Raw genomic sequence first — 26188 nt, 5'->3', positions numbered from 1 at the left:
AATCATAGGCTATGGCTAGGCTTATAATGATTACAAGTGAGAAAACAGAATGAAAAAAAAAAATCAGTTAGGTTTTAGCAGAATGTTGTAAGTTTTGATACTGTGGTCTGATTTGGGTATAGCTTGACTTTCAACTATGTTTAAACATATTATATTACATGCCTTTATCATTTCAACAAAAAGGAATGGGAATTAATTTTTAAAGTTCTGTCTTTTGAGAATTTAAAAAAACTATTGAGGTCACAAAAGACCCTCTTCTGGGAGACAAAGTTTTTTGATCCTAGATGCAAGGTTTCATGTATTTTAGATTACCTCCACTGTTAGAACAGCGGAATCTTAGTAAATGTCCTAGACTGACAGTTCAATTAGGCTTTAGGAATTAGAACATTTTATATTTATTCTTTTTCTAGAAAGAGAATTTTATATTTATTCTTTTTTACAAAATCCATGGGAGCCTCCAACAGAGGCTCTTTTAAAAAAATGTTTGTTTTTGTTTTGTTTTTTATTCCTTAAAGTATTACAAAGGGTATTACATATGTGACCTTTTTTTTCCCCCCCGCCCCTATTGATTTTAGGGAGAAAGAGAAACATTGATGAACTGCCTCCTACTGGCCCCCTACTGGGGATCGAGCCTGAAACTTAAGGATGTGCCCTTACCAGGAATTAAACCCAGGACCATTTGGTACATGGGACAACGCTCAACTAACTGAGCCACACTGGCCAGGGCTATTTCTTCTTTTTTTTAATTGTCTTACAAATAGGAGGACGTGATAATTCTCTTGAAAATACAAAATATGCTTGAGTTTAATAGGCAATAGAACTTGGCATGTGGAAGAAAAAATATTTTACTTTTTTCCTCTCATTTTTGGATGTGGCTAACTTTTCTATTTGTTCATTTCCAGCCTTGAAAGTGAGTGGCACCTCATATTTGACCACCTGCGGGAGCGGGCGGGGGACAGAAAGTTCACTGTGGTACCTCTGGCATCTTGACTAAGTTTTACCCCGTACCCACAAAGCATGAATGAGCCTACCATCTACAGAAAAGCCTTTCTAAATTGACTATCATAGAGGAAAGAAGAAAAGAAAAGGAAAGAAAGAAAGAAAAAAGAAAGAAAGAGCTATTAGTTAAAACAGCATTCTAGAAGGAGTTCTGATATCAGAAAAGACTGTAATAGTCAAACTTTCTCTCCAAGAACTTATGCGCTGACCAGGTCTGCTGGCTGAGGTGTTTGTCTCTTCTCATCTCCCTCCTTTTATAAAGGCTTTTATTTGGGGATAAATTTAGATTTACAGAAAATTGGCAAAATAATACAGAGTTCCCATGTATAGTCACCCAATTTCCCCCAACGTTAACATCTTACAGAATGGTAGTATGCTTGTCAAAATTAAGAATTTAACATTGGTACATTACTGTCCACCAAACCACAGACTTGGTTTGAATTTACTAGTTTTCTGGTAAATAGAACACATTGCTGTTAGCATCTCCCTTTGTTAAGGAGTCAGAGCCTATGCTATCTTAATCAGAATAAACAGCCTCGGTTCCCTTTTCTCATTAGCATGCGTTAAAAATAAGACAACAGGCCCAAGATGGAGTCACTTATGCTAGGCTCCACATCACCAAACCCAGACTTAACTTAATCACGATTTCCACTTTCCCAGAAATGGAACCTTCAACCAGTTAATCAGGAATCACCTTATCAGCTTAGCTGGGTCATCTGCCTCACAAACGCCTGCCATCCTCTATAGGAAAGTAACCTTGCAATAACTCACCCACTTTTTTGCCTAGTACAGCTTTGTTCCTGCTCCCTTCTGCCTGTAAAATCTCTTGCCTTGTGCATCTCTTCGGAGCTCCTTTCTGGCTACTAGATTGGGTGACACCCGATTCATGAATTGTTCAATAAATCTAGTAAGAGCTCTAAAATGTATTCAGTTGAATTTTGTTTTTTAACAAGTATATTCTCTCATTGATCATGTTTATTTATTTTTCATTCATTCTACAGATATTAATTGAGCACTTGTCAAGTGCTGGGCAAATAAAACAAGCAAGATTGATCGGATACCTCCTGTGCCCATCCTGCAATCTAGGTGTGTGTTTTGACTGGGAATGGAACCCACAACCCTTCGCTGCACAGGATGATGCTTCAACCAATTGAGCTACCTGGCCAGGGCCAGCTCCTAGTCTTTGTAAGGCCTGGCTATTTAGTGTTTTCTTGATTCTGGCAGAATTTTCATATGCTTCCAATAAACTTCATATTTTTCTCCTTAAGCTCCTGTGCTATGCAAACATATTAAATGTGACCCATTTAAAGATGTACACAGAAATAAAAAGATGTACACAGAGTGGCCTGGTGTATACAATCACACATAGGTCTAAGTGAAATAAAAGTTGCACAAAATAATCCTCACCAAGTACCTTAGCTGCATCTTTACAGCTTCTCTTCTTTTTCGTTTTTTAAATTCTGGCTGCAACCCCTTAAACTGATTCGAAGTCTCCTCGGTGGGTTGCCCAACACTTGGAAAGCCTCTGAGTTATCCAGAATCAACCTCTGTTGCTTGCAAATAACCCTATCTCCCATGTGTGAAAACCCCCAAAATGAGTACCCACAAACCCTACAAACTTTTCTCTTGGATGGTGCCTTCTCCTTAAATACAGGACAAGCTCTGTGAGCAAAAGGCCAATGAATGATGGTTAAGAGGAGCCAAGCAGAAGAGCCAGAACTTTCTCCTCCTATAGCAATCCGAAACTCAGCTGCGATCTGACCACCTTTTACATGCCAGTCATTGGCCTACGCCAGCGACCCACTCTCTGCCAGTTTTTACATAGTCCATGAGCTAAGAATAGCCTCTACGTTTCTAAATGGTTGAAGAAAAGCAAAAGAAGAAGAATATTCCATAACACGGGAAAATGATATGAAATTTAAATTTATAATGAACCCAGCCATGCCATTTGTTCAGATATTCATCTATGGGCAGCTCTGCATGTGAAGGAGACCAATCTAACTGCATCAGGGGTGCATTTTAGAGCAAGGAGGGAAATAAGGTTTGGTTGGGAGGGAGAGAAGGCGTGGATTATGGAGGGTGGGGAACCCCAGGCTGATATATTATACTCCAATGAAAACGTTAAAAACAAACAACCAACAAAATGGAACAGAGGAGTTTGTAATTGGTGACGGAGGCAAGGGAAGTTTTTGTGAAAGGGACACACGGGCTGAAGAGAGAGTGAAAAAGGCACTACTGGTCCACAGCAGAGTGGACAGAACTCAGGGCAGGAGGCAGGTTCATGCACCTCTAGAGATTCCCAGTACCCATCAGTGGATTAAAGACTCCTACAGTCAGGAAACCTACGTCACTAAATTTCACCCAGCAACTTCCAAACTTAAGACAGTCCTCCCCTTTACTTAGAAAACCTATTAACAGCTGCTGTGCCTCACAACATGGTTTAGAAAAAGCTGCCTTCAAGAAAAGGCTCACAGTCACACGAGAAATCATTTTATTGGACAATGAGCATCCAGATGGCTGATTTTATACATGCGGCAGAAAGGCAAATAGATACATGGATTTCTATCTTTAAATCCTGCCTCTGATGTGCTCCTTTGTGGAATCACCAGACCTTTCTTTGTACACCAAGCAGCTAGGAAGTAATCAAACACAGAGCGGTTAGTTAGACTCACAGTCAACTTCAAGCTGCTTTGCTTTATTTTTAGATAATAGAAATGGCAGCTGAGTAAATACTGTAAAATCGAGATACCTGATTCCCATCCCACAGAGGCCAAAGTAATTTCTCGTTCAAGACCATTTTTAGGAGCTTCTTAGCTGCTTGCCCAGTATCCTTACCTCCCCAGGAAGTGAAGCAACTTTCTTCAGTTGCTTAAAAATCAAATACCTTGAAGCAATTGGCAAATGTATGTTAAATTCCTAGTGTATGCCACCCCCCAGTGTTAACAGCCGGCCTCCTCATCAAAAGGAAGACCCATTTACCAGGCAGGATTGATAGCTGTCAGCCACAGGATAATATAGTCATGCCCTATACTTAAAAATATATATTTATGTTATAAATATAAGTTGAATATAAATATTACAAAAGTATAATATATAAATATGTGAGATATATATATATATATACATATATATATATGATCATTTTAGTTTGCAGAGCAGCTAAATGGGTAACGAGCAAGTACTGGATTTACCCACTGTCAGCTTTAATCAAGCTGAACATCTGGATGTTGCTTTTATTTTTATTGATTTCATTTTTTAAAATTGATTTCAGAGAGGAAGGGAGAGGAAGAGATAGAAACATCAGTGATGATAGAATCATTGATCAGCTGCCTCCTGTACACCCCACACTGGGGATGGAGCCCGAAACCTGGGCATGTGCCCTGACCGATAATTGAACTGTGATCCCCTGGTTCATAGGTCGACACTCAACCACTGAGCCATGCCGGCCAGGCTGGATGATGCTTTTAAAAATCAATAAAGTGTCCAGCATTTGGCATCAAGAGATGAACTTCTGGATAATTAACGGGCTGAATTTTCCAGTCTTCTCTGAACTCCATGTTTCCAAGCTCAGCCTTTCAATGGTCCAGGTTTCATTTGAAGTCATTGTCTTCTCTAAAGGATAATTTTCTTAACTGTAACTCTTGAAAACTTAGTAGCTTTCTTTGTGTTTGAAAACTGTGCTTGATTAAGAACCTGAATTCTCATTGCTTCCCCTTCAGGAGGGCATACAGGTAATGTAGGGAGGGAATGTATGGCTCTAGAGGTCACCTCTCCAGGTTATCCGATGCTGGTCTTTCATTGTCTTTGCCGTGTTTCACAACTCTGTAAGTAGTAGGTAACTGGTAACAACACAAAAGTAATTCTCATATGCATGAGAATAAATCCTGTCTGGTAGAGATCCAATTGACTTCCCCCTCCTTCACGGAAAATTCCGTTTTCCTTTCCTTTGCTCTTTCTTTCAATATTCCTGATCTATAAGTCAGTCTATTTAGATTCTTTTGAATCGGTTATAACATCTACCTGGTTCCTGCATTGATTTAGTAGAATAAAATCTTGAACACCCATTCATTGTTATATCTTTGTGAGTCACGATTTTATCTTTTTTTTCTGAAAAGTATCTTTTAATAGCAACATAGGAAGACGCATTCTTTTCCCTTCCCTCACATATGCCTTTGTCTCCTGCCCCATGCCCCATTAGAATTATGGGTAAATCTCTACAGCAACTGACACGTTGTCAGGTAGTAGTAGGCTGTTTCTTTGAAAAACACATTAGCTGATGGATAATTATTTTTTCTAAATACAGTGTATTGTGTTTCCTTTCTTCAGAAAAGGAGCTAAATTACTGGAGCAGCTGGTCCACCAAATATAGGTGATGTATCTCTCCATCCATGACAAATTTTTGAATAATGGTACTAATAATAATAGCAATCGTATCTTTTGTATTCAGAAGCGGATGACTGATCTAGGGCAACAGGACCCGTGGGTTGAATTGTTTTCCCAAGAGCAATGACAGACTTGCAATTGAGGATTTAATCATTTATTTTGCTGAGAGATTTCAGGTGTTGGCCATCGTGGTCTGGTAGAGAAAGTCCTCTATTAGCAAGGGAACTCTTATTTACTCAATAGCTTTTGAAAATACAGGATAAATGGCTTCAATTTCTATTGCTACTGCCTACCTTGAGCACTTGGGAAAATTCATTTCCCTTTGACAACGGGTTCCTAATCCATTCAGAAGGGAGGAGGGGGAAATGGGCTCATTGTGTTAAAAGCTATGCAAACAGAGTTGGAAACTGCACAAGATTAGACTATCCCCAGCAATCATTCTTATCCTATGTCCTATAGATGCAATTGGACATAAACATAGACAGATGTATACATACACATCTATACTAAATTCATCTAAAACATTAAAAAAAAAAAACCTAGGCATTCTCCTCACCCCACCTAAAAGAGTGCTCATTTCAGTTTGCAAAAATTGAGATGCCGTCTGTCATCCTGGTCCCTTTCATTATTGCCTGGGCACACTTTGGGGTGGTAATAAAGAAGAAATGATTGGCCCTTGGATATAGGTAATGTTTCAGAGAAAACTTAGAGTCAAGGTTCTCTAGGCCAAAATAAATCCCTCTCATTTGGTGGAGTTAAGGGCTATTGTTGGAAGGGTATTTCTATTCATCCACCTGAAGCATTTCTTTGTTGTAAATGAAAGTGACAATTTCTTTCTCACTTCAATTTGCAGTAAGTAGAAATCTTCCCAGGCAGGAATGCCTTGAAGAAAATCAAATCCATTTTGCATGGGGCGATTTCTTTATGCTTCAGGAAACTCATAATCATGTTTCTCTTGGCTTAACCCTGAGCACATCCAACACAGTGCTGTGTGTGTGTGTGTGTGTGTGTGTGTGCACAGAAAACAGAGATCTAAATAAAAAGAGGGCAGAAACCTAGGGACCAAGATAAAGAGACAAAATAGGACAATTCTTTGGACTTGTCTGCATCATAAAACTAGAGTATCTGTATCAAAATAAGATTTGATCTGATCTGTGGTTCTCAATTGAGGACAATTTTGCCCCTCTATGGGACATTCAGCAATGTCGGGAACTGGGCAGGAGCAGGGGGGTGTGGTGGTGCTATTGGCGTCTGGTTGGTAGGTGCTGCTAAACATCCCATAATGCAAAGGACAGACCCCAACAACACAGAATTACCCGGCCCAAAATGTCAATGCCAATCGTGCCAAGTTGAGACGGACTCCAAATGTCCCTCCAGGCCTAAAACATTGAGACACTAAAACAAAACTTCCAGTCCCAAATAAGAAGTCTATTGCTATGGATTGAATTGTGTCCCCCGAAATCCATATGTTGAAGTCCTAATCCTTAATGTGACTCTATTTCAGTGGTTCTCAACCTTGGCTGCACATTAGAATCACCTGGGAATCTTTTTAAAATCCTGATTTCTGGCCCTCATCCTCTGGAAATTCTGTTTCTTTGTTACTAATGTTGTGGCCCCACCCCATAACAAAGAAACAGAATTTCCGGAGGATGAGGGCCAGAAATCAGGATTTTAAAAAGATTCCCAGGTGATTCTAATGTGCAGCCAAGGTTGAGAACCACTGCTCTACTTGGAGATAGGACCTATCAGGAGGCAATTAAGGTTAACTGAGGTCAACAGGACAGGATTAGAGTCCTTATAAGAAGAAACACCAGAGAGCTCGTTCTCTCTCTCTCTCACTCTCTCTCCTTCCCTCCCTCTTTCCCTCTCTTCCATCATGTTCTCACACAAGAGGTCATGTGAGCACACCGTGAGAAGGCAGCCTCCTACAAGCCAAGAGAAAAGGCTTAGAATAAAACCTCCCTCACCAGTACCTTGGTCTTGCACTGCTAGCCTCCAAAACTGTGAGAAATAAACTCCTGTTGTTTGTGTCACCCAGGCTCTGGTATTCTGATATGGCTGGCCAAGCAGACTAACACAGCTATTTATAGCCATTGGCATTGCTAACATATCCTTATGTGTTTACTGTACTGTGCTAAGCATTACATATACCTTATCACACTTACTCCTCAATATGCCCTACAGAAGAGTAAATGAAGGCCCAGAGAGATCACATAACTAGCCTAAAATCAACCACTTAGTTAGTGGGAGAGCTGAGCTTTGAACCCAAGCAGTCCGACCCCTAGTTAAGAATTCATGTATTCAGCCCTAACCGGTTTGGCTCAGTGGATAGAGCATCGGCCTCTGGACTGAAGGGTCCCAGGTTTGATTCCGGTCAAGGGCATGTACCTGGGTTGCGGGCACATCCCCAATGGGGAGTGTGCAGGAGGCAGCTGATTGATGTTTCTCTCTCATCGATGTTCCTAACTGTCTATCCCTCTCCCTTCCTCTCTGTAAAAAATCAAAAAAATATATTTTTTAAAAAAGAATTCATGTATTCAATTACCACAAAATACCACCTTCGGAAACTGTCTATCTACCTGAAATTATAAACTTCCAAGGGAAGACAGAATAAAGAAAAGAACTAGAGCTGAGTGACATTGCCAGAGATTGCGAAAGTCAAAACTCTCTGTATTGTCCTCAAAAAGTCAAACATAAAATTACCACATGGCCTAGAAATTCCACTCCTAGGTATAAGCCCAAAAGAATTAAAAATGGGCACTCAAACAAATATGTGTTCGCCAATGTTTATAGCAGCACTATTCGTAATAGCCAAAGGGTAGAAACAACTCAAATGTCCATTAACTGATAAAGGAATAAAACAAAATGTGGTATATTCATCAATGGAATATTATTTGGCCATTAAAAGGAATGAAGTACTGCTCTAGCCAGTTTGGCTCCGTGGATAGGTGAAGGGTCCTGGGTTCAGTTCTGTTCAGGTGCACATGCCTGGGTTACGGGCTTGAACCCCAGTAGGGGGCGTGCAGGAGGCAGTCGATCAATGATTGATCTCTCATCGATGTTTCTATCTCTTTCTCCCTCTTCCTTCTTCTCTAAAATTATTAAAAATCTATTTTTTAAAAAAAGGTATGAAGTACTGATACATGCTACAACATTGGTGAACCACAAAAACATTAGGCTAAGTGAAAGCAGCCAGACACAAAAGGTCACATATTATATCATTTCATTTATATGAAACATCTAGAACGGGTAAATCCATAGAGACAAAAGCAGTAGCTGCCAGGGTCTGGGGAAGGGGTGCATGGGGAGGGACTACTTAATGGGAATGTGGTTTCCTTCTGGGATGAAGAAATACTTTGGAATTAGATAGGGGTGATGGTTGCACACTGTGAAGGTACTAAATGCCACTGAATTGCACACTTTAAAATGGTTAAGGGTTAATTTTATGGTCATGAATTTTACCTAAAAAAAAAAAAAAATCTCAGTAGAGAAGAAAAACATATAAAGCTAACCTCCTCCTGGCTTTGGATAAGCATCAATAATAATAAAAGCATAATATGCAAATTGACCGAACGGCAGAACAGCAGAACGACCATCCGGATGACCTTCCGGATGACCTACCGGACGACCTTCCAGACGAAGCCAGGGCTGCGAGGGCTGAGGCCTACTCTTGCACGAATTTTGTGCATGGGGCCTCTAGTATGAGAAATAAAGCGCTGCTGTAAGGCGGAGCTGATCCCTAGGAAAGTGGACCTCTCAGCTTCTGGAACCCAGCCACACCGCTGGGCCCCTGCCGGCTGCTCTGGGAACACCCTCCCTATGTCTGTTTGGACAAGATGAAGATGGATGGATCCTGGCGGGGTGGGTAGCAGGTCTCTGGCGTTAACAAGGCACAGCAAACAGGGGGCCGGTAGAGTGGTCTCACCTGGCCTGCCAGGTGTGGAAGAACCAAATGGAACCAAGATGGAAACAATTTAAGGAACCAAGATGGTTCCTTATCAAAATGATAGCCACTTTTAAGAGCCACCTACTAAAAGCATTTCACCCCTGGCATAGGGACTGGGCAAATCTCCAGCTTTCAGCTCTCTTAATTCCTTCCTGGACTGAGGAGGGTGCTATAGACTAAACTTTTATGTTCCTTGTCCCCAAATTGGTACATTAAAAACTAATCCCCAATGTGATGGTACTAGGAGGTGGGGCCTTTGGGAGGTGACTAGGTCATGTGGGTGGAGCCCTCATAAATGGGATTAGTGCCCTTATAGACGGTCCATGAACCAGGAAGCCTTCACCAGACACTGAATCTGCTGGCACCTTAATTCTGGATTTCCAGTCCCAGAACTGTGAGAAAGAAATTCCTGTGGTTTATAAGCCATCCAGTTTTAGGTCAAACAGCCTAAGACAAAGGGTATAAACACAGGAAGAAAAACATTGAGTTAAGGAAAAACTGGTTTGTCCCTTCCTTTGCTCATTGTTGCCTACTTTCCAAATGTATCGCTGAGACCAGGATTATTGAGAGGGAATTGTTTCATTCTTCAACCCTGGGGACCACCAGGAGAGAGCTGGCAGGTAGAAACTACAATGAGAGAAGGTCTAGATGAGAATGGGCAGCACTGTGACCACCCAGATCTTTAAAATAGGGCCCATGAACCATTTCAGATACTTTTCCCTCTTAAAGATGTGGGATACCATGCTGGCCGGGTGGCTCAGTTGGTAGGAGTGGCATCCCGTACACCAAAAAGGTTGCAGGTTTCATTCCCCAGTCAGGGCACATACCTAGGTTGTGGGTCAATCCCTGGCCAGGGTGCATACAGGAGGCAACTGATCAATGTTTCCCTCTCACATCGATGTTTCCCTCCCTTTCTCTCTCTCTAAAATCAGTAAACATATCCTCGGGTGAGGATTTAAAAAAATTAAAGATATGGAATACCAATGAAATTTAATATCGTTGGACGCTTACAAATAACCACAGAGGGAAGGAAATGGACTTTTCAACCAGACTGTCCTAGATTCAAATCCCTTTTCTATTGATTAATGGGACAAGATTTTTATCTCTCTGCCCCGGGATTTACACACACACACACACACACGCACACACACACACAGAGATGCATCTATTGTATATGTACTGGAGATAGATAGACAGACAGACAGAAAAATTTTTTTACAAAAATGAGATCCTGTTACATACATTTTCCTGGATCTCATTTTCCCCCTCAGTAATACTTTGAAGACAACTGTTATTATTCTAATTTATTCCTTTTTAATGGCTCCATAACATTTCACAATGGATTAAGAATAATTTATTCAACCATCCTTCTACCGATAGGTCTTCACTTTGTGTCCAGTTTTTTATTTTTATTTTATTTTTGCACATTTCCTTGTATGCTGGTGTTTTCATTTCTGTTGGATATAGTCCCAGGAGTCAGACTGCTAGGTCAAAGCATATGAGAACTTTAAATTTTAATAGATGTTATCTAATTGCTTTCCCAAAAGGCTGGAACACTCAACAGTTCCACCAGCAGCGTCTAACATGACTCTGTTCTCTGCATGAAATTAAAAGGCCTTTTAATGGGCCAGTCCATTTAATGTGGCCATGCTGTTGTTTTGTTTCTGTTGTCCCAGAAAGGTGTGACTGACTGTGAATGGTGTGCCCCACCTTTGCTGACATCTAGGAATCAAAAAGATATGGTACAGGGAAAGCACTAGCCCAGCCTACACAGCATTCTCAGAGCACCGCCAGTTTGCAATAATGGCATCTGTTCCCCTTGCTCTGTATCTGACCTGAAATTCTCCAGCCCTTCCCACAAAGCAAGAATGCTAATGCGAAGCATCAGGAACAAACCATCTAAACCAGGAGATGGGCAGGCGATTCAGACCAAGACTCCAACTAACCACATTTAGTTTTCAATTAGATGATTTCAAAGGTTTACAAAACACGATTAAGTCATTTGCACCTCCGGTCTTTGCGTATTAACGGCCGCCCCATTCCGCAACGATTGATTGAATGAGAGGCTTCTAAGAGCTGGGCAGTGTGGTAGACACCGCGCATCCAGCATTTAGCAGTGAATATGACACAGGGTTTCTGCGGTCATGGCTCTCGCAGAAAGACAGGACCAAATCATTGCCCTGGGCTTAGCCCATAACGCTTGGTTTGACCCTATTAGGACTCATCTTCTCAAGGGCCTGCAAAAACATGCCTGTAACAAAACAAACAAATTAATCTCTGGACATCATGCAGCTAAGAGGGCATTAGGGTCAGCAAACTGACTGCATTCTGTCTTTGAAGGGCTGGGAGGAACGGCATCCCCTCTCCTTTGGTTTTACATCATTGGAAATAGGGGCTGTTCCCAGTAGACCTTTCCTCACAGCTTTATCGTGGTGTAATTGACAAACAAAATTGTAAGATATTTAAAGTGCACCCAGTGGTGATTTGACATATGTATTGTGACAGGTTTACCCCCCTCTGGTTAATTAACACATTCATCACCTCATATATTTACCTTTTTGTGTGTGAGAGAACATTTAAGTTCTACCCTCTGAGCAAATCTCAATTACACAATCCAGCACTATCAACTATATAGTCCCCACATTTTATATGAGAGCCTTAGACCTTATTCATCTTGTAACTGATAGTTAATACCTTTTTTTTTTTTTTTTTACCAACCTCTCCCTATTTCTCTCATCCTCCCGACCCTGGCAACCACTTTTCTACTCTCTGTTTCTATGAATTTGGCTTTTTTGGGGGGAGGGTTGCACTTAAAAGTGATAACCACGCAGTGTGTGTCTTTCTCTGTCTGACTTATCTCACTTAGCACAATGCCCTCAAGGTCCATCTCTGTTGTTGCAAATGACAAGTGGCATATCTTTCTCGTGGCTGATAATAATCCATTGTAGATACAACCCACATCTTTATCCACTCACTTGTTGGTGGACACTTATCTGTATCCTGGCTATTGTGAATAATGCTGCAATGAGCACAGGCGTGCAGCTGTCTCTTCATTTCCTTTGCATGCGTACCCAGAAGTGGGGTTGCTGGATCATATGGTAATTCTATTTTTACCAGGAGACCTTCAATCATCTGAAAGCATGGACTAGATGCATCTACTCAAAGTGCTACTGTACTCTCAAGAGCTAAGCACAGTACCTGGCCCATCAGTAAATAAGTGTTGAATGGATGAGTGAATGAATAGAGGGATGGATGAGTAGATGAGGAGGTGACATTTTGGATGAGTAGATGAGGGGTAAAGGAGTAGATGGGGGGTAAAGGGGTAAAAATCAACCAAATCTTCAACACAGATTTACCTCTTTGTGAATGTAAAAGGAACACGATAATTAGTGTCAGGCACGGTGGTCATTTTCTAATTGGGATTTTGGGGAATCCAGACATAGTTGTTACCACCTTGTAATGCAGTTGTTGTTTGTGTGTTATTTATATAAACACACCCCTGTCAGCCCTAGTCTGGTGCATCCTGGACTGTTGTGTCCTTGCTCAGTCCTTACCAGCTCTACACCTACCCTGGGTGAGCCCTTAACCCGTTTTCCCACTCCCAAAGGAGCATGACAACTCCTGCTCTTTGCCCTTTCTTGTAAAGAGTAAATTAAAAACATAGGAGCCGAAGCCGGTTTGGCTCAGTGGATAGAGAGTCAGCCTGCGGACTGAAGGGTCCCAGGTTTGATTCCGGTCAGGGGCATGTGCCTTGGTTGCGGGCGCATCCCCAGCGGGGAGTGTGCAGGAGGCGGCTGATAGATGTTTCTCTCTCATCAATGTTTCTAGCTCTCTATCTCTCTCCCTTCCTCTCTGTAAAAAATTAATAAAATATATTTTTTTTAAAAAAGAAAACATAGGAGTATAAAGTGGAGAGTGCTATACAAGCATGAAGTCATTACTATTCTCTCAAATCCATAATCCCTGCACCTCTTTTTTTATTGATTTATTTTAGAGAGAGAGAGAGAGAGAGAGAGAGAGAGAGATTTGTCATTCCACTCATTTATGCATTGTTAGTTAGCTCTTGTATGTGCCCTGACCAGGTATCAAACCCGAAACCTAGGCGAATTGGGGGACAATGCTCTAACCAACTGAGCTACTAGTATTTGGCCAAGGCCTCCATGTACCTCTTTAAACCCTATTGGGCAGTACTGATGTTGTTGTATTTAAATTCCTAAAACCCCAGGCTAACAACACTGTTATTTCTCACCCAGCACATTGCCTGCACTTAGAAGACCCTCTGGCTTTCCTATCTGTAATAATACACGTTTTATCCCTTACAGATATCTGATTAGCTCTTTCTTCCCAAACCACTGCCACTGATTTAGACCCAGGCCATGTGAACTCATGATCAGATGATTTCTTACCCCCGCGCCCCGCCTACCCCTCCTCCAATCAGGCCCCTGCCTTTCCAACCAGCCTGCACACCCTGTCAGATAAGTCATCCTAAAAATGCTATTCTCTGTCCCTTGTCCTGCAAAGGCTCCATATAGCCTGTCATTTTTAATCTGCCAAATCCAGTGACCCTGCTCAACCAATCTTATACTTCTCACACCCCTCCAATGCAGCCAAGTTCATGCACACCTCCAGCAACCTACACACACGCATTGTCACGTCCATGTTTTTCTCAAGCCTGGTGCACCCATTTGAACTTTCATCTTCTCCTTTCTACAATTGTTTCAATACTACCCACTTTATGTTCTGTTCTATCAACATCACCATCAACACTATCACCACCATTTACTGAGAGCACCAGGCTCTGTGCAAGGGCTTTTGCACAATAGCTCACTGAATCGTCTTCATTACCCTATGAGGCAGGTCTTATGATTATCTCCACTTCATAGATAAGAAGGATGGGATTCAGAGAGGTTGAGGAACCAGGCAAGGTAACACAGCTAATCCATGGTAAAGCCAGGGTTCAAGTGCAGGTACAGCCCCCATTTGGGAAAACTATCCTGCCCTCTATTGTCCACGAACTCTTTCTTGATCACCCAACGGAGGCCTTTCCCTGTGAAGCGACAAGTGTTCTTCAAAACAGAAAGGATCTCCCCGCTGCATTTCTGTGAATGTCTTCAAGCTCCCACTCTAGTGGCACCCCGAAGGTGCTTTGAAGTTGTAAGATGTTAGTCTCAAGTTTACAAGAGACGTGTTTGTAACAGAAAAGGCAATAAATGAGCCAGAGAACAGAATCAGTACTAAGAAACATGGGAAAGTGTCTAACTGACTGTATCTGTCCATATCAACGGCAGCCTCAATGAATCCCAGAAAATAAGAAAGGATTGCCCTACCCGGTTTTGCTCAGCGGATAGAGCGTCAGCCTGTGGGCCCGAAGGGTCCTGGATTCGATTCTGGTCAAGGGCACGTACCCTCAGTTGCAGGCTCCTCCCTGGCCCGGGCCCTGGTTGGGGTACATTCTCTCACATCAATATTTCTCTCACTTTCCCTCTCTCTCCCACTCTCTCTAAAAATCAATGGAAAAATAGCCTCTGATAAGGATTAAAATTTAAAAAAATTTTTTTAAATGAAGGATTAAGTCATCTATGCTGGGTTCAAGTTCTGGCCCTACCACTTATTTGCAGTGTAACATTGACTTACCCTGTCTGAGCCTCAGTTCCCTCATCTGTAAACTAGAGCAATAAATGACTCCATTTCACATTACATCATAGGGTGTTTTGTAAGGAGTAAATTCGAGGACGCATACCAGTATGTGACACGTGCACAGATCAGGCACTCAGGCGGTGCTCACTGCATGTTATTTCTTATAATCATTCTCTTCTACTGCCTTTAGAATTGTTGTTTTTGCTACTTTAGTGGTCCCTGTCTATAGAGATATTTAACTTAAAAATAATTATTAACAAGTCTGACTCTATTCTAGGAATCTGGTCCCTGTAGGAAATGGGGAGTTGAGCCTTCTTTTATCCAGCCTCCTATGAACTTACCCTGGGCTCCAAAATGCACTCACCTCCTGCTTTGGTGTTGTTGAGTTAGGAGAGTAAGAAACTAGGAAAATTCATTGGCAAGTAGAATGGGGACACTGAGGCAGCTGAACAAACTGGACGAGCAATTTATATCCAGATACAGAAGGCACCTCCCTAGAGATAATATCTAGGCCTCAGTTATAGTTCAGCTCCAGGCCCAGAAAAGCAGCAAAACCAGGGAGGTGATGCCAGGACCAGCTGCAGTGACTAATAAATTACCCCCTGCCCTGGTGCTGACCAATCAGTAGAGACCAGGACCCTGAAAGAGAACACCTGGGAAACTGACAAATATTCTGCTGAAACCTTCCCCTGAGACCTCCCCTAGGATTCCTGCCTGCGAGAGAGATAAAACCCTCGAGACCATGGACCCAGCTCAGGCTCTCCCTCTGAGGAGCACTCCTGTGCCATTCCCTTCACCATCTTCTTCTGTTACTTCTTCCCCCACAGACACAAATCTCCTAAACTCTAAGGGACCCCATGAGACTTGCAATCAGGGGAGCAATGGGCAGCGGCAAGCAGCAGAAAGAGGACTGGTACAGAGACTCCTTAAGGGTGGGGTATGGGTCTTCTTCATCTCTGTACTTCTGAGGCTAGCACATAGTAGGGGCTCAAGCATGTTGGATGAGTGAATATTGAAGGAATGAATGGACTACAGGGTAAGCATCCTTGGGGGACCTTTCTGAGTGATGTTCTGAAAGGCAACACTAAAACTGCAGGTTCACCCAAGTCATAGGTGGTTCACAGTGGTGAACCAGACAGACCCCTAGTTCCCTGATGAAGAGCCAAGGAGACATAAACAGGAACAAAAAGCTAGTATGTGGACCTGGCCTTCAGGATCGTCATCTTCCCACCTGGGGCCGCAGCTTACCTGAAATGCCCTCCTCCCCTCTCCTCACCTATTGAAACCCTGCTTAGCCCACAGGACCAATGCAATCACTCTTCTTTGCTGGCACACTGGAGCCCCGCAGAGAGAGCCAATCTCTTTTTCTCATTTCCCACTTGTACCTTCATTTAGTGTTTGTTTCATATTACTGGGGCTGTAAATTGTGGTGTTCACTATATCTGTGTCCCCACACTCCCCAAATATGTAAGCTCCTTAAGGGTGGGGGCTGTGTCTTGTTTCATCTCTAATCTCTGCGGCATCTCGCACTGTGCCAGGAATAACGGACTTTGGCTAGGAACATTTAGAGTCTGAGAGGGCTAGGATCAGGCTCCAGCTCTGTCACTTACGACCTTTGTGACCTTTGGCACGTTTCTTAACCTCCCTCGGCCTCAGTTTCCCCAAATGTAAAAAGAATAAGAATTCCGTTGACCTAATAGACTTGTTATGAGAATTTAATAAGCTCAAGCTCTTACATAAAACTCATTAACGTCTATTATTATTAATAAGTGTTTAATAATTAACCAGAGACCAAGAGCAGGCACAATGGATTTTTCCTTCAAATTAACACATAAGAAGGAAATGCTTGCAAAAATGAAACTTAAAGTTGTGAACAAACATGGAGAAAAGTAAATAATAGGGTTTGTTCAAACGATATACTAGACACTATCATATTCATACTCTTCACATTCCTGCTGTTATAGTTCCTGCGATGTTAGACACTCAATTGTCCACCCAGGCCCAGTGCAGAGATTATACATCTCTTAAATCTTAACCCAATGCTCAGTCTCCCAGAAGACCGCCCGCCCACGCTGCCTTTACCCCTCATCACACCTTTCACACTCAAGGAAATGCCTATGACTTATCCAAAATGGGATTGGTTAGAAAGGAACCAGGGGCTGCAGAGAAGGATAAGTATATGGATCACCACTTGCTCCCTATGGTTTATTCTCCATCCAGTGGCCCACGTGACCTTTTAAAAGCAAAAACAGCTCAGGCGAGTCTCAAGCTTAACCATCGTTAACAGCTTCTCCCGCAATTAGAGTAAAATGCTTACTTTTTTGTTGTTAAGCCTCACCAGAGGATATTTTTCCACTGATTTTTAGGGAGAGTGGAAGAGCGAGGTAAAGACAGAGAGAAATATTGATGTGAGAGAAACACATCGACTGGTTGCCTCCTGCATGAGCCCTGAGCAGGGCCTGAGCAGGGCCGGGGCCGGGGAGGAGCCTGCAACCAAGGTACTGCACCCTTGACCAAAATCGAACCCAGAACCCTTTGGTCCACAGGCCAAATCTATCTACTGAGCCAAACCTGCTAGGGCTAAAATGCATAGTTTAAAAATATATATATTTTTATTGATTTCAGAGAGGAAGGCAGAGGGAGAGAGAGATAGAAACCTCAATGATGAGAGAGAATCACTGATCAGCTGCCTTTGCATGCCTCACACTGGGGATCGAGCCTACAACCTGGGCTTGTGCCCCAACCGAGAATCGAACCGTGACCTCCTGGTTCATAGTTTGATGCTCAACCACTGAGCCACGCTGGCCGGGCAAGATGCATACTTTTTTAAAACCACAACCTACAAGGCCCTACCTTGTATGGCTCTTCTTTGATTCATCTCCACTCTCTCCCCTAGTTCTAGCCACCCTGGCCACCTGTCTCTTCCTGTGACACATCAAGGGCCTTTGTATTTGCTGCCTGGATCCCTGACATTTACTTGGCAAAATGTCACCTCCTTAAAGAAGCATTTCCTGACCACTGGATAGGTAATACCCACCCCTTACTAATTTCTATGTAACACTTATTAGCTAAACTACATTATTTGTTTGCTTACGGATTGTCTGACACCTTCACTCCCAACCCAGGCCTTACTTTCCCCTGAAGGGAAGAAGCTCCCTGGGACCAGGAACCTTGTCTATCTTGCTCCACACTGTATCTTCGGCCCCTAGAACACTGCCTGGCACTCAATACCATTTACCGGATGAATAAATGAGGATTGGGGAGCAGACTACAGTCATTTTCAGTTTTTATTTTTATATTTCAGATGAATGTGAATTTTTCCATAAAAAGGCATGTACTACTTGGATAATAAGAAAAAAGAAAATAATGCCAAAATGAAATAAAACTGAAACAATAAAATTAGCATATTTAACAAAACAGATATGAAAGCAACATAAAACCTTTCCCCAAAATCTATTATATAGATTGCCAGTAATTCATATCCACTCTGTTTATTAAACCTGAAGCATTGGCCAATTTAATGATCTGCTTGCAAATCAGGACACAACCATGGACTTTTAAATAATAGTTCTCTCTCCTGGGCTCATAGTAAGATTGCTGTTTGAGCTTTCCACTTTATTCCAATCTCCTATACCCAGTGCATTTTTTTTTTTACCTTTCTGCTTTTGCTAATGCTGTGACCTCTTCTGGAATGTCCTCCCCCAACTTCTCCTGTCGGAAATCATCCTTTAAGGCACATTTAAATCTATCAAGAAATGGCCACAACCAACCAACTGTGCTTCTAAAAAGCTCTGTGCTTTGTCAAAAGGCATCCTGTCTTTGTGTCTCCCTCAATCAATTACAGTTGGTTGAAAGCAATATTTTTATATATATAACTACACTGAAATGTCACTATACATTTTCCAACTGAATAAAAAAAAATCACTGCTAGTGGGAAAATTCGGTCAAAGGCAGACGGGAGAAATTGCTTAGATATCTTTCTCAAATGAGAAAATACCAGGTGGTTTTCAAGGGTTCAAAAGCCATTTCCCACACATTCCCATGAGGAGGAAGATGGTATATACACAATCATTACCTGGATTTTACAACAAAAAAAAAATGAATGCAAGAAAAACTGACTAGGAAGCTTGGAATAATCTCTTCCAATGTTATTGGGCACCATCCACTTATGTCCTGTTATAACAACCAGTCAGCATTGATTGAGTGCTTACAGTGTGCGAGGCACTGTGCTAAAGGCATTATATACATTACTAGAGGCCCGATGCACAAAATTCATGCAAGAGTAGGCCTTCCTTCCCCCGGCTGCCGGCACCGGCTTTCCTCTGGCATCCAGGACCCGGGCTTCCCTTGCAGCCCCGGTTTTGTCTGGAAGGACGTCTGGAAGGACGTCTGGAAGGATGTCTGGTCTAATTAGCATATTATGCTTTTATTATTATAGATTATTATAGATCTTATTTACTCCTCCCAATAGCCCAAAGTGATGATTATTAGTAGTATCCTATTGGAAAGGGTCATTGAGAGGTCCCTGCCTTTAGACCCTTGAGCTGGACAGGAGCATTTGGAGGCTCCTCATGCCCTCCCCTGTCCTTGGAATGTGTACTCTGCTCATTATTCCCATAGTGGAAGCTATTCCAAGGATGTAGCCTTGAAAGAATTAGATGTTGTTGGGACCATTTGGACAGCATATGTGGCTGAACCCCATTAAGGCTGCTATATAAACTTTAAGATTCTGGTTTGGGGTGCAAAGATCTACTAGTCTTGTGGCAACCAAGACTTGTAGGTAATTTGTCTGGCTTATTATCCCTGGCTCCTACCAACCTGGAGTGGTCTGCTTTTGTCTTCAGCCTTTCCTTGCCCTCATATGCTGGGGCCAGTTTCAGATTTCACCCAAAAAGCTCCCAGGGTTTCGAACCAACATATTTCCATTTTACAGAGGAGGTAACTGATGCACAGAGAGGCTCAGCAATTTTCCCAGGATGACAAGGCAGCAAAGTGTTAGAGCTGATTTGAAGCCATTTTGCCTGATTTCAAAACACCCATTCTTTGCCACTCTAACATACCTTTTTTCTATTCGAAAAAACTATAGTTAACATTAAACATAGCAGTTAATACAACCTTAACGAAAAATTACCAGTTCTAGACTATTTTCACCCTTTTCAATTATTTTTAAGTAACACAAACTCAGTGTTCAACATAAGATAATTAAATATGGGTAGAAGTTAAATTGAGCCTGTCTTCTTTTTAATGGGCCTCTCTTTTTCGCCAGCATTTCATGCATTGCAACATTGATTTGACAATTGTATGCCAGGAAGTCAATAGTACTAATTTTCACACTTCATTAATAAATAAATGGAGGCCTCAGAAGTTATGGAATGGATCCATAGATCCCTTGGGAATGGAGAGGGAGTTCTAATAAAGCCACTTTAATCAAACAATGCCAAGCTGTAGACAAGGGTTTAGAGATCAAAACATGCTCAAGGTAATCCCAGACTTAGAATTGAAAAGCAGGACTCTAGGTCAGAGCTTTAAGAAGATTTCAAGTCTGAATAAACAACAAGAAAAAAAGCAGACTTGGGGGTCCACGCAAAAGTGGATCAGACACTGTGGTCTCGCATCTGAATAGAAAACAAGAGTCAGAGTCTTCCATGGTTTGGAACCGAGAAGATAAAAGCCTTTCTGCCAGGCTTTTTAACAACTGGCAGCCTAAGACATGGAAGTACAAAAATGCCAGGAGCTCAAATGCTATACACTGGATATGCACAGCAATTTTTCTATATGCTTGAAAATTTTCCTAATACAATGGTGAGAATATTAAGGAGGGATTTATTAGGGAACTATTAGGAAACTGACCAGCGTTGGAGTTTTGGTCCAGGGTGTTGTTGCTTTATGTAATTCCTCGCAAAAGGATAAAAGCAGGTTCCTTCTACAGATGAAGTAATGAAATAATCAAAGCAGCCAATATGTATTGAGCACTTAGCTTGAGCTCTGCATACCTTATCTTATTGAATATTCACAATTAAGCTATAAGGTAGGTAACTTATTATCTCCATTTCAGAGAATGGAGGCAGAGTGAGGCTTAGGAACGTGCCAAAGTCATCACATAGCCAGCAAGGGACAGAGCCAGCATTCAAACCCAGGGCTTATTTGAATATAGCTCCTATTCTGCACATTCTTTTTTATTACTATTGTTGATTTCAGAGAGGAGGGGGAGAGAGAGAGAGAGAGAGAGAGAGAGAGAGAGAGAGAGATCAGTGATGAGAATCATTGATTAGCTGCCTCCTGCACGCCCCCTATTGGGGATTGAGCCCACAACTCTGGCATGTGCCTTGAGTGGGAATCTAACTGGTTCAGAGGTCGACACTCAACCACTGAGCCACACCAGCCAGGCTGCAGATTCTTTCAAGGCCACTGTGAACTCCAGAGACCAACAGGGCTGCCATACACTTATAACATGACTGAATGTGTTCTGGGACTCTCAACAGATTTAGAAAGCTTCCCGAAAACATGCAAGTACTAAACCTTCATGTTGAAAGCAGAAGGGGGTCACGGGGTCCAAACTGGGGTTCAAACCCTGGCTCTGCCACTTCAGTCACATCACCTAGCAAGGTCTAGTTTTCCATCTAAAGAAGGGAGCTACCTCGGGAGGTTGTGGTGGAGATAGAATGAGATGGTGCATTTAAAGTTCTTCCACAGGAGCATGGCAATCCACCACTAGAAGACACCATCATGGGTATTATTTTTGAACTTGCAGGAAGCAGAGACCCTCAGCCCTACTGTTATGCCAAAGTACCAAAGCCAAAGGCATTTGAAAGAATGAAACAGGAGGAAAGACCAATATTTTGAAAGGAGGTTGGGAGCACTATGTATTCCAGGTGCAAAACTAAGACAATTGATTGTTAGTTCAACTTGAACCCGCGAGAACCAGAATACAACTGAGCCATTCCAGGAAGATTTTCTGAATTTGTCATTACAGGCATGAAGAAAATGCACATGCACACACACACACACACACACACACACACACACACACACACGCTTCTACCGGGTGAAGGCAGGAAAAGAGCACATTCACAATAGTTGGGTCCAACATAGCTCTGAGATTGGTGCTGAGCAGGGTCACTCACTGTGAAGGCAGGAAGCTGAGGGTCCTTGAGGACGTGGAGAGGGCCTTTCCCCGCCCAGCAGGAGGCACGGTCTAGAGCAGGCGGGCAAGGGCAGGGGCACTAGAAAGCGCCCTGGGTTTGCAGGGAGGGCTGGTGACCCCGGGGTCCCTGCGGCTGCCTCCATACTTTGGGGGCAGGAGTTTCATTCAACTATTGCATCCTATTAATTAAAAGCAAAAATCCTTGTTTTATTTGGAAATGTTGTTGACCCCTAAATACCATGGAGAGACCGAGCAAACACAGTAAGTCGGTTTCTGAGCTACCTTCTAGGATTGTGCCCAAAGCGAAGACTTTGAGTCGAGGAAGGAAGGAGAGAGTGTGCACAGGGTTAACCTGCCTCTAGTCTAGTCCCTTTCTTCGCACCCGGAACCCAGGAGAAGGCGGGGAAGGAACGCTGGGCATTCCAGGTGTGCCCTGAACCTCCTGCCGGGAGAAAGGCACCGCGGAAACCCAGAGGACACTCCCCCCTCTCGAGGGACGTGGGCGCTTTCCAGGACGGTCCAATGGCCCCAGCGTCCTAGCGCACCCCGGGCGGAGAACAGACTCCCCACGCTCAGCTGTGAGAAAGACCCTACTTTCTAGGACGAGCTGAGAGCTTACAGATCCGGGGCTCCCGAGTCCACCGCAGGCTCTCCGCCGGCTGCCTGGCGATTTCCCGAGCCTCTAGGTGCAGCCCAGCCCAGAGAGTCCCCTTTTGTTCCTGGGAGAGCGCGTAGCAGAGCGGCGCATCCCTCCCTGCGCTGAAAGCCCCGCTGCGGGGGCGCTTCCCCGGGTCCGCTCCCTACGGTGCCCGCGTCCCGAGACCACTGGCTACAGGGCGCGGATCCCCAGATGCACCCTCCTTCGTCGGAAGTACTCACTTCTCCCCAGTCCCTCCGCTTTCCACGCCGTCTCCTCCACCGCTCCATAGCGCCTCAGAGGCTTCTCAGCTTCCAGATGGATAGATAAGGATTGCTTTAGTTCCATCGCTTATCCCCGTGGACAGGTCGATGGGTCTCCCCTTACTCCATCCCTGCCGCGGGCTGCTGGGAGGGAGGCGGCTCCAGCCAGCAGCGTTTTAAGGGGCCGGGCGCTCGTGACGCTGATCCATCTCTTCCGCCGGCCGCGAGGGCCTGGGAACGCTGACTGGTACCCAGGAGGCGAAGGGATGCAGGGCGCATGCGCCATGGAGGCCTGGGGGGCTGGGTAGAGAGAAAAGGGGGAGATGATAACTCTAAGGAGAACAACAAAAACAACTAAAATAGGACCAACCCAGAACAGGGCCCCTGCCCCTACTGGAGCCCATGGCGATGTTTCGCATGGGGCTGGCACTGCGTGTAGCTGCTGATATGTCGGCGGGCTGCTAGGTTTTGAGTGGGATTTGTGAGCGCGTCTCTATCTGTGGGCGATGGATCCATCTTTGTGGGGAGTGTGCATAAGCGTGATTGTGGACCTGGATCTGTGGGCTCTGTGCTTGGCTGAGTGCGTTTTGTGTGTGTGTGTGTGTGTGTGTGTGTGTGTGTGTGTGTGTGTGTGAGAACCTCTGTCTTTTGCATCTGTGTGTCTAGTTTGAATATGAAATGGGACAGTCTCGTGTGCAGGTACCTATGTCTAATCGGTATGTGTTTGCATGAACTTGAGAGACCCATAAAAATATTTGGTACACAAGTGTAAAAAGGTGTTTGAAACATAGGTCTTACCGCCCAGAAACCCAGGGGTTTAGCTTACTAACAAAGCATGGGAGCATTAAAGGTACTAAGTAAAACCAGAAGCTTGATTAATAAAAATTAGTAACATTTCCCAGTCACTCTGTGAAACAGATACGGTGTGGTTGGCCTTGTTTTACAAAGAATGAAACTGAGGTGCAAAAGATTAAGTTATTTGCCCAAAGTCCCACACTTTCCAAGTGGTCTGGTCAGCACTTTTGGTTACGATCAAGTGTACACTGTAACCTCAGTCATATTAATTACTTCATAGAACAATGGTAGAAATTAAAGAAAAGTGCTGTGATCTCACCCTAGGTGGTTTGGCTCAGTGGATAGAGCACAGGCCTGAGAACTGAAGGGTCCTGGGTTCGATTCCGGTCAAGGGCATGTACCTTGGTTGCAGACTCGGCCCGATCGGGGCACGTGGGGGAGGCAACCAATCAATGTGTCTCTCTCACATCGATGTTTCTCTCTCTCTGTCTCTCTTCCTCCCTTCCACTGTCTCTAAAAATCAATTGAAAAAATATCCTCAGATGAGGATTAATAAGAACAACAAAAATGCTGCATTCCCAAACTTGTTATATGTTTACATATGCATACATATTCAATAAAAGAAACACTGACATGACATACACCAAACTGTTGATAGTGACTACTTAGGAAGGTTGAGATAACAAGTGTTTTATTTGAATTCTCCAATGTTCCTACAAGGTATATGTATTACTTTTATAATCAGGAAAAAATGAATTATTTTTTTAATGCATGGAAAATAAAAAGGCGAGGAGTAAATACACAAAAATATCAACAGTGATTGTTTCTAAGAGTTGAGATTTGGGGGAAATATTTTCCTTTTTAGTGTTTTTTTTTTTTTAATTTTCCAACATCAATTCTGGGCACAGGTTGCTTTATCATTCAAAAACGAATAAATGTTGTTTCCAAGAATGTGTGAGTAATACAAACCTGTAATCCTAGATGACAAAACCTTCCCTGCCACTCCAGTGCCCAGAACCCTGCCTGCTTGCATTAGTTGAGGGTGATAATGCTTCAAGTGCAATAACTGGCTGAAGTAACCGTCTGCGTGGAATTATTAAGTGGCTCTCTCAGCCCTGGCTCCTCGTCCTGGCTCAGTGCCTCACTCTGCTGGGAATGCCAGGGACTCAGAGGGATGCTGGATGATTACAAAGGGCCAGGCCAGCAGGGGCCAGTGGAAAGACATGTTTATAACTGTCATTTTCAGTTGATTGAGAGGAAAAATAATGCAATATCACCTTGGTAATTTGATACTTTATCCAGCATGTCAACAATTTCAAATGTACATGACACTGAGCTTGTCAGGATAGCATCGTTTTTAAAAATACAGGCTTTGAAATCTGGTGGATCTGAGTTCGAGTTCCGACTCTGCCACCTGCCACATGTCACCATCTCTCTCAGCCTCACTTCCTTCATCTTTAAAATTCGAATAGCACTACCTAAACCAGAGGACTGTCATGATGATTAAGTGAGATAATGCCCCACGGCACATAAAAGGCCTCAATACAAGTATACAAGATATTACCATTATTACTATTACATGGTACTGGCTGAAGTTTTGAGTTCTGACTTTTTGGGAATATACCAATTGAAGTCTCCAAAAACAGAAATCTATTGAAATGACACTGAGCAGAGAAAATGGACCCATTGGGCCCACCATGCATTGCTGATAGAAATGTATAATGGTGCAGCCACTTTGGAAGACAGTCTGGCAGATTCTCAAAAGGGTAACCTAGTTACCATATGATCCAGCAGTTCCACTCCTGAATATATACCCAAGAGGAATGAAAAATACATCCACACAAAAATTTGTGCATGAATGTTCATAGCAACATTATTCACAATAGTCAAAAAGGTGGAAACAACTCACATGTCCATTAACTGATGAATAAATGACATGTGGCAATCCTAACAGTGGAATATTACTTGATAATAAAAGGGAATGTAGTACTGATACACACTACAGCAGGGATAATCTTAAAAACACTATAAGTGAAAGATGCCTGTCATAATAGATGGCATACTGTATGATTCCATTTATGTGAAATATCTAGAACTGTATCTATAGAGAAAGTGTATCTATAGCAAATCTATTGAGAAAGAAAGGTTAGTGGTTGCCTATGGCTGGGGGTGAGGGAAGATAGGGGGGAAGGGGTACAGCTAAAGGACACAAGGTTTCTTTGGGGAGTGGTAAAACTGTTCTAAAATTGATTGCAATGATAGTTAAATAACTCTAGGAATGTATGAAAAACCATTGAAATGTACCCATTAAAGGTTGATTTTTATGGTATGTGAATTATCAACACTAATAAAAGAGAAAAATGGTAATTGGCGTACGACGATAC

General features: G+C 42.9%; 1 protein-coding gene across 1 annotated transcript in view; it reads right to left on the bottom strand.

Moving 5' to 3' along the window:
• Window positions 1–26188, bottom strand: part of BMERB1 (bMERB domain containing 1) — a 160984-nt gene that overhangs the window by 69283 nt on the left and 65513 nt on the right. Inside the window, exon 2 of the mRNA XM_059693249.1 lies at window positions 22989–23309. Coding sequence (XP_059549232.1) covers window positions 22989–23094 — 106 coding nt within the window. The 5' untranslated portion in view covers window positions 23095–23309. The remainder of the gene's footprint in view (window positions 1–22988; window positions 23310–26188) is intronic.

The sequence above is a fragment of the Myotis daubentonii genome, chromosome 4 (assembly GCF_963259705.1).
Source record: "Myotis daubentonii chromosome 4, mMyoDau2.1, whole genome shotgun sequence".
Taxonomy (NCBI): Eukaryota; Metazoa; Chordata; class Mammalia; order Chiroptera; family Vespertilionidae; genus Myotis; species Myotis daubentonii.
Note: the sequence above shows the minus strand (reverse complement) of the source record. Positions and strands in the feature narration are given on the sequence as shown.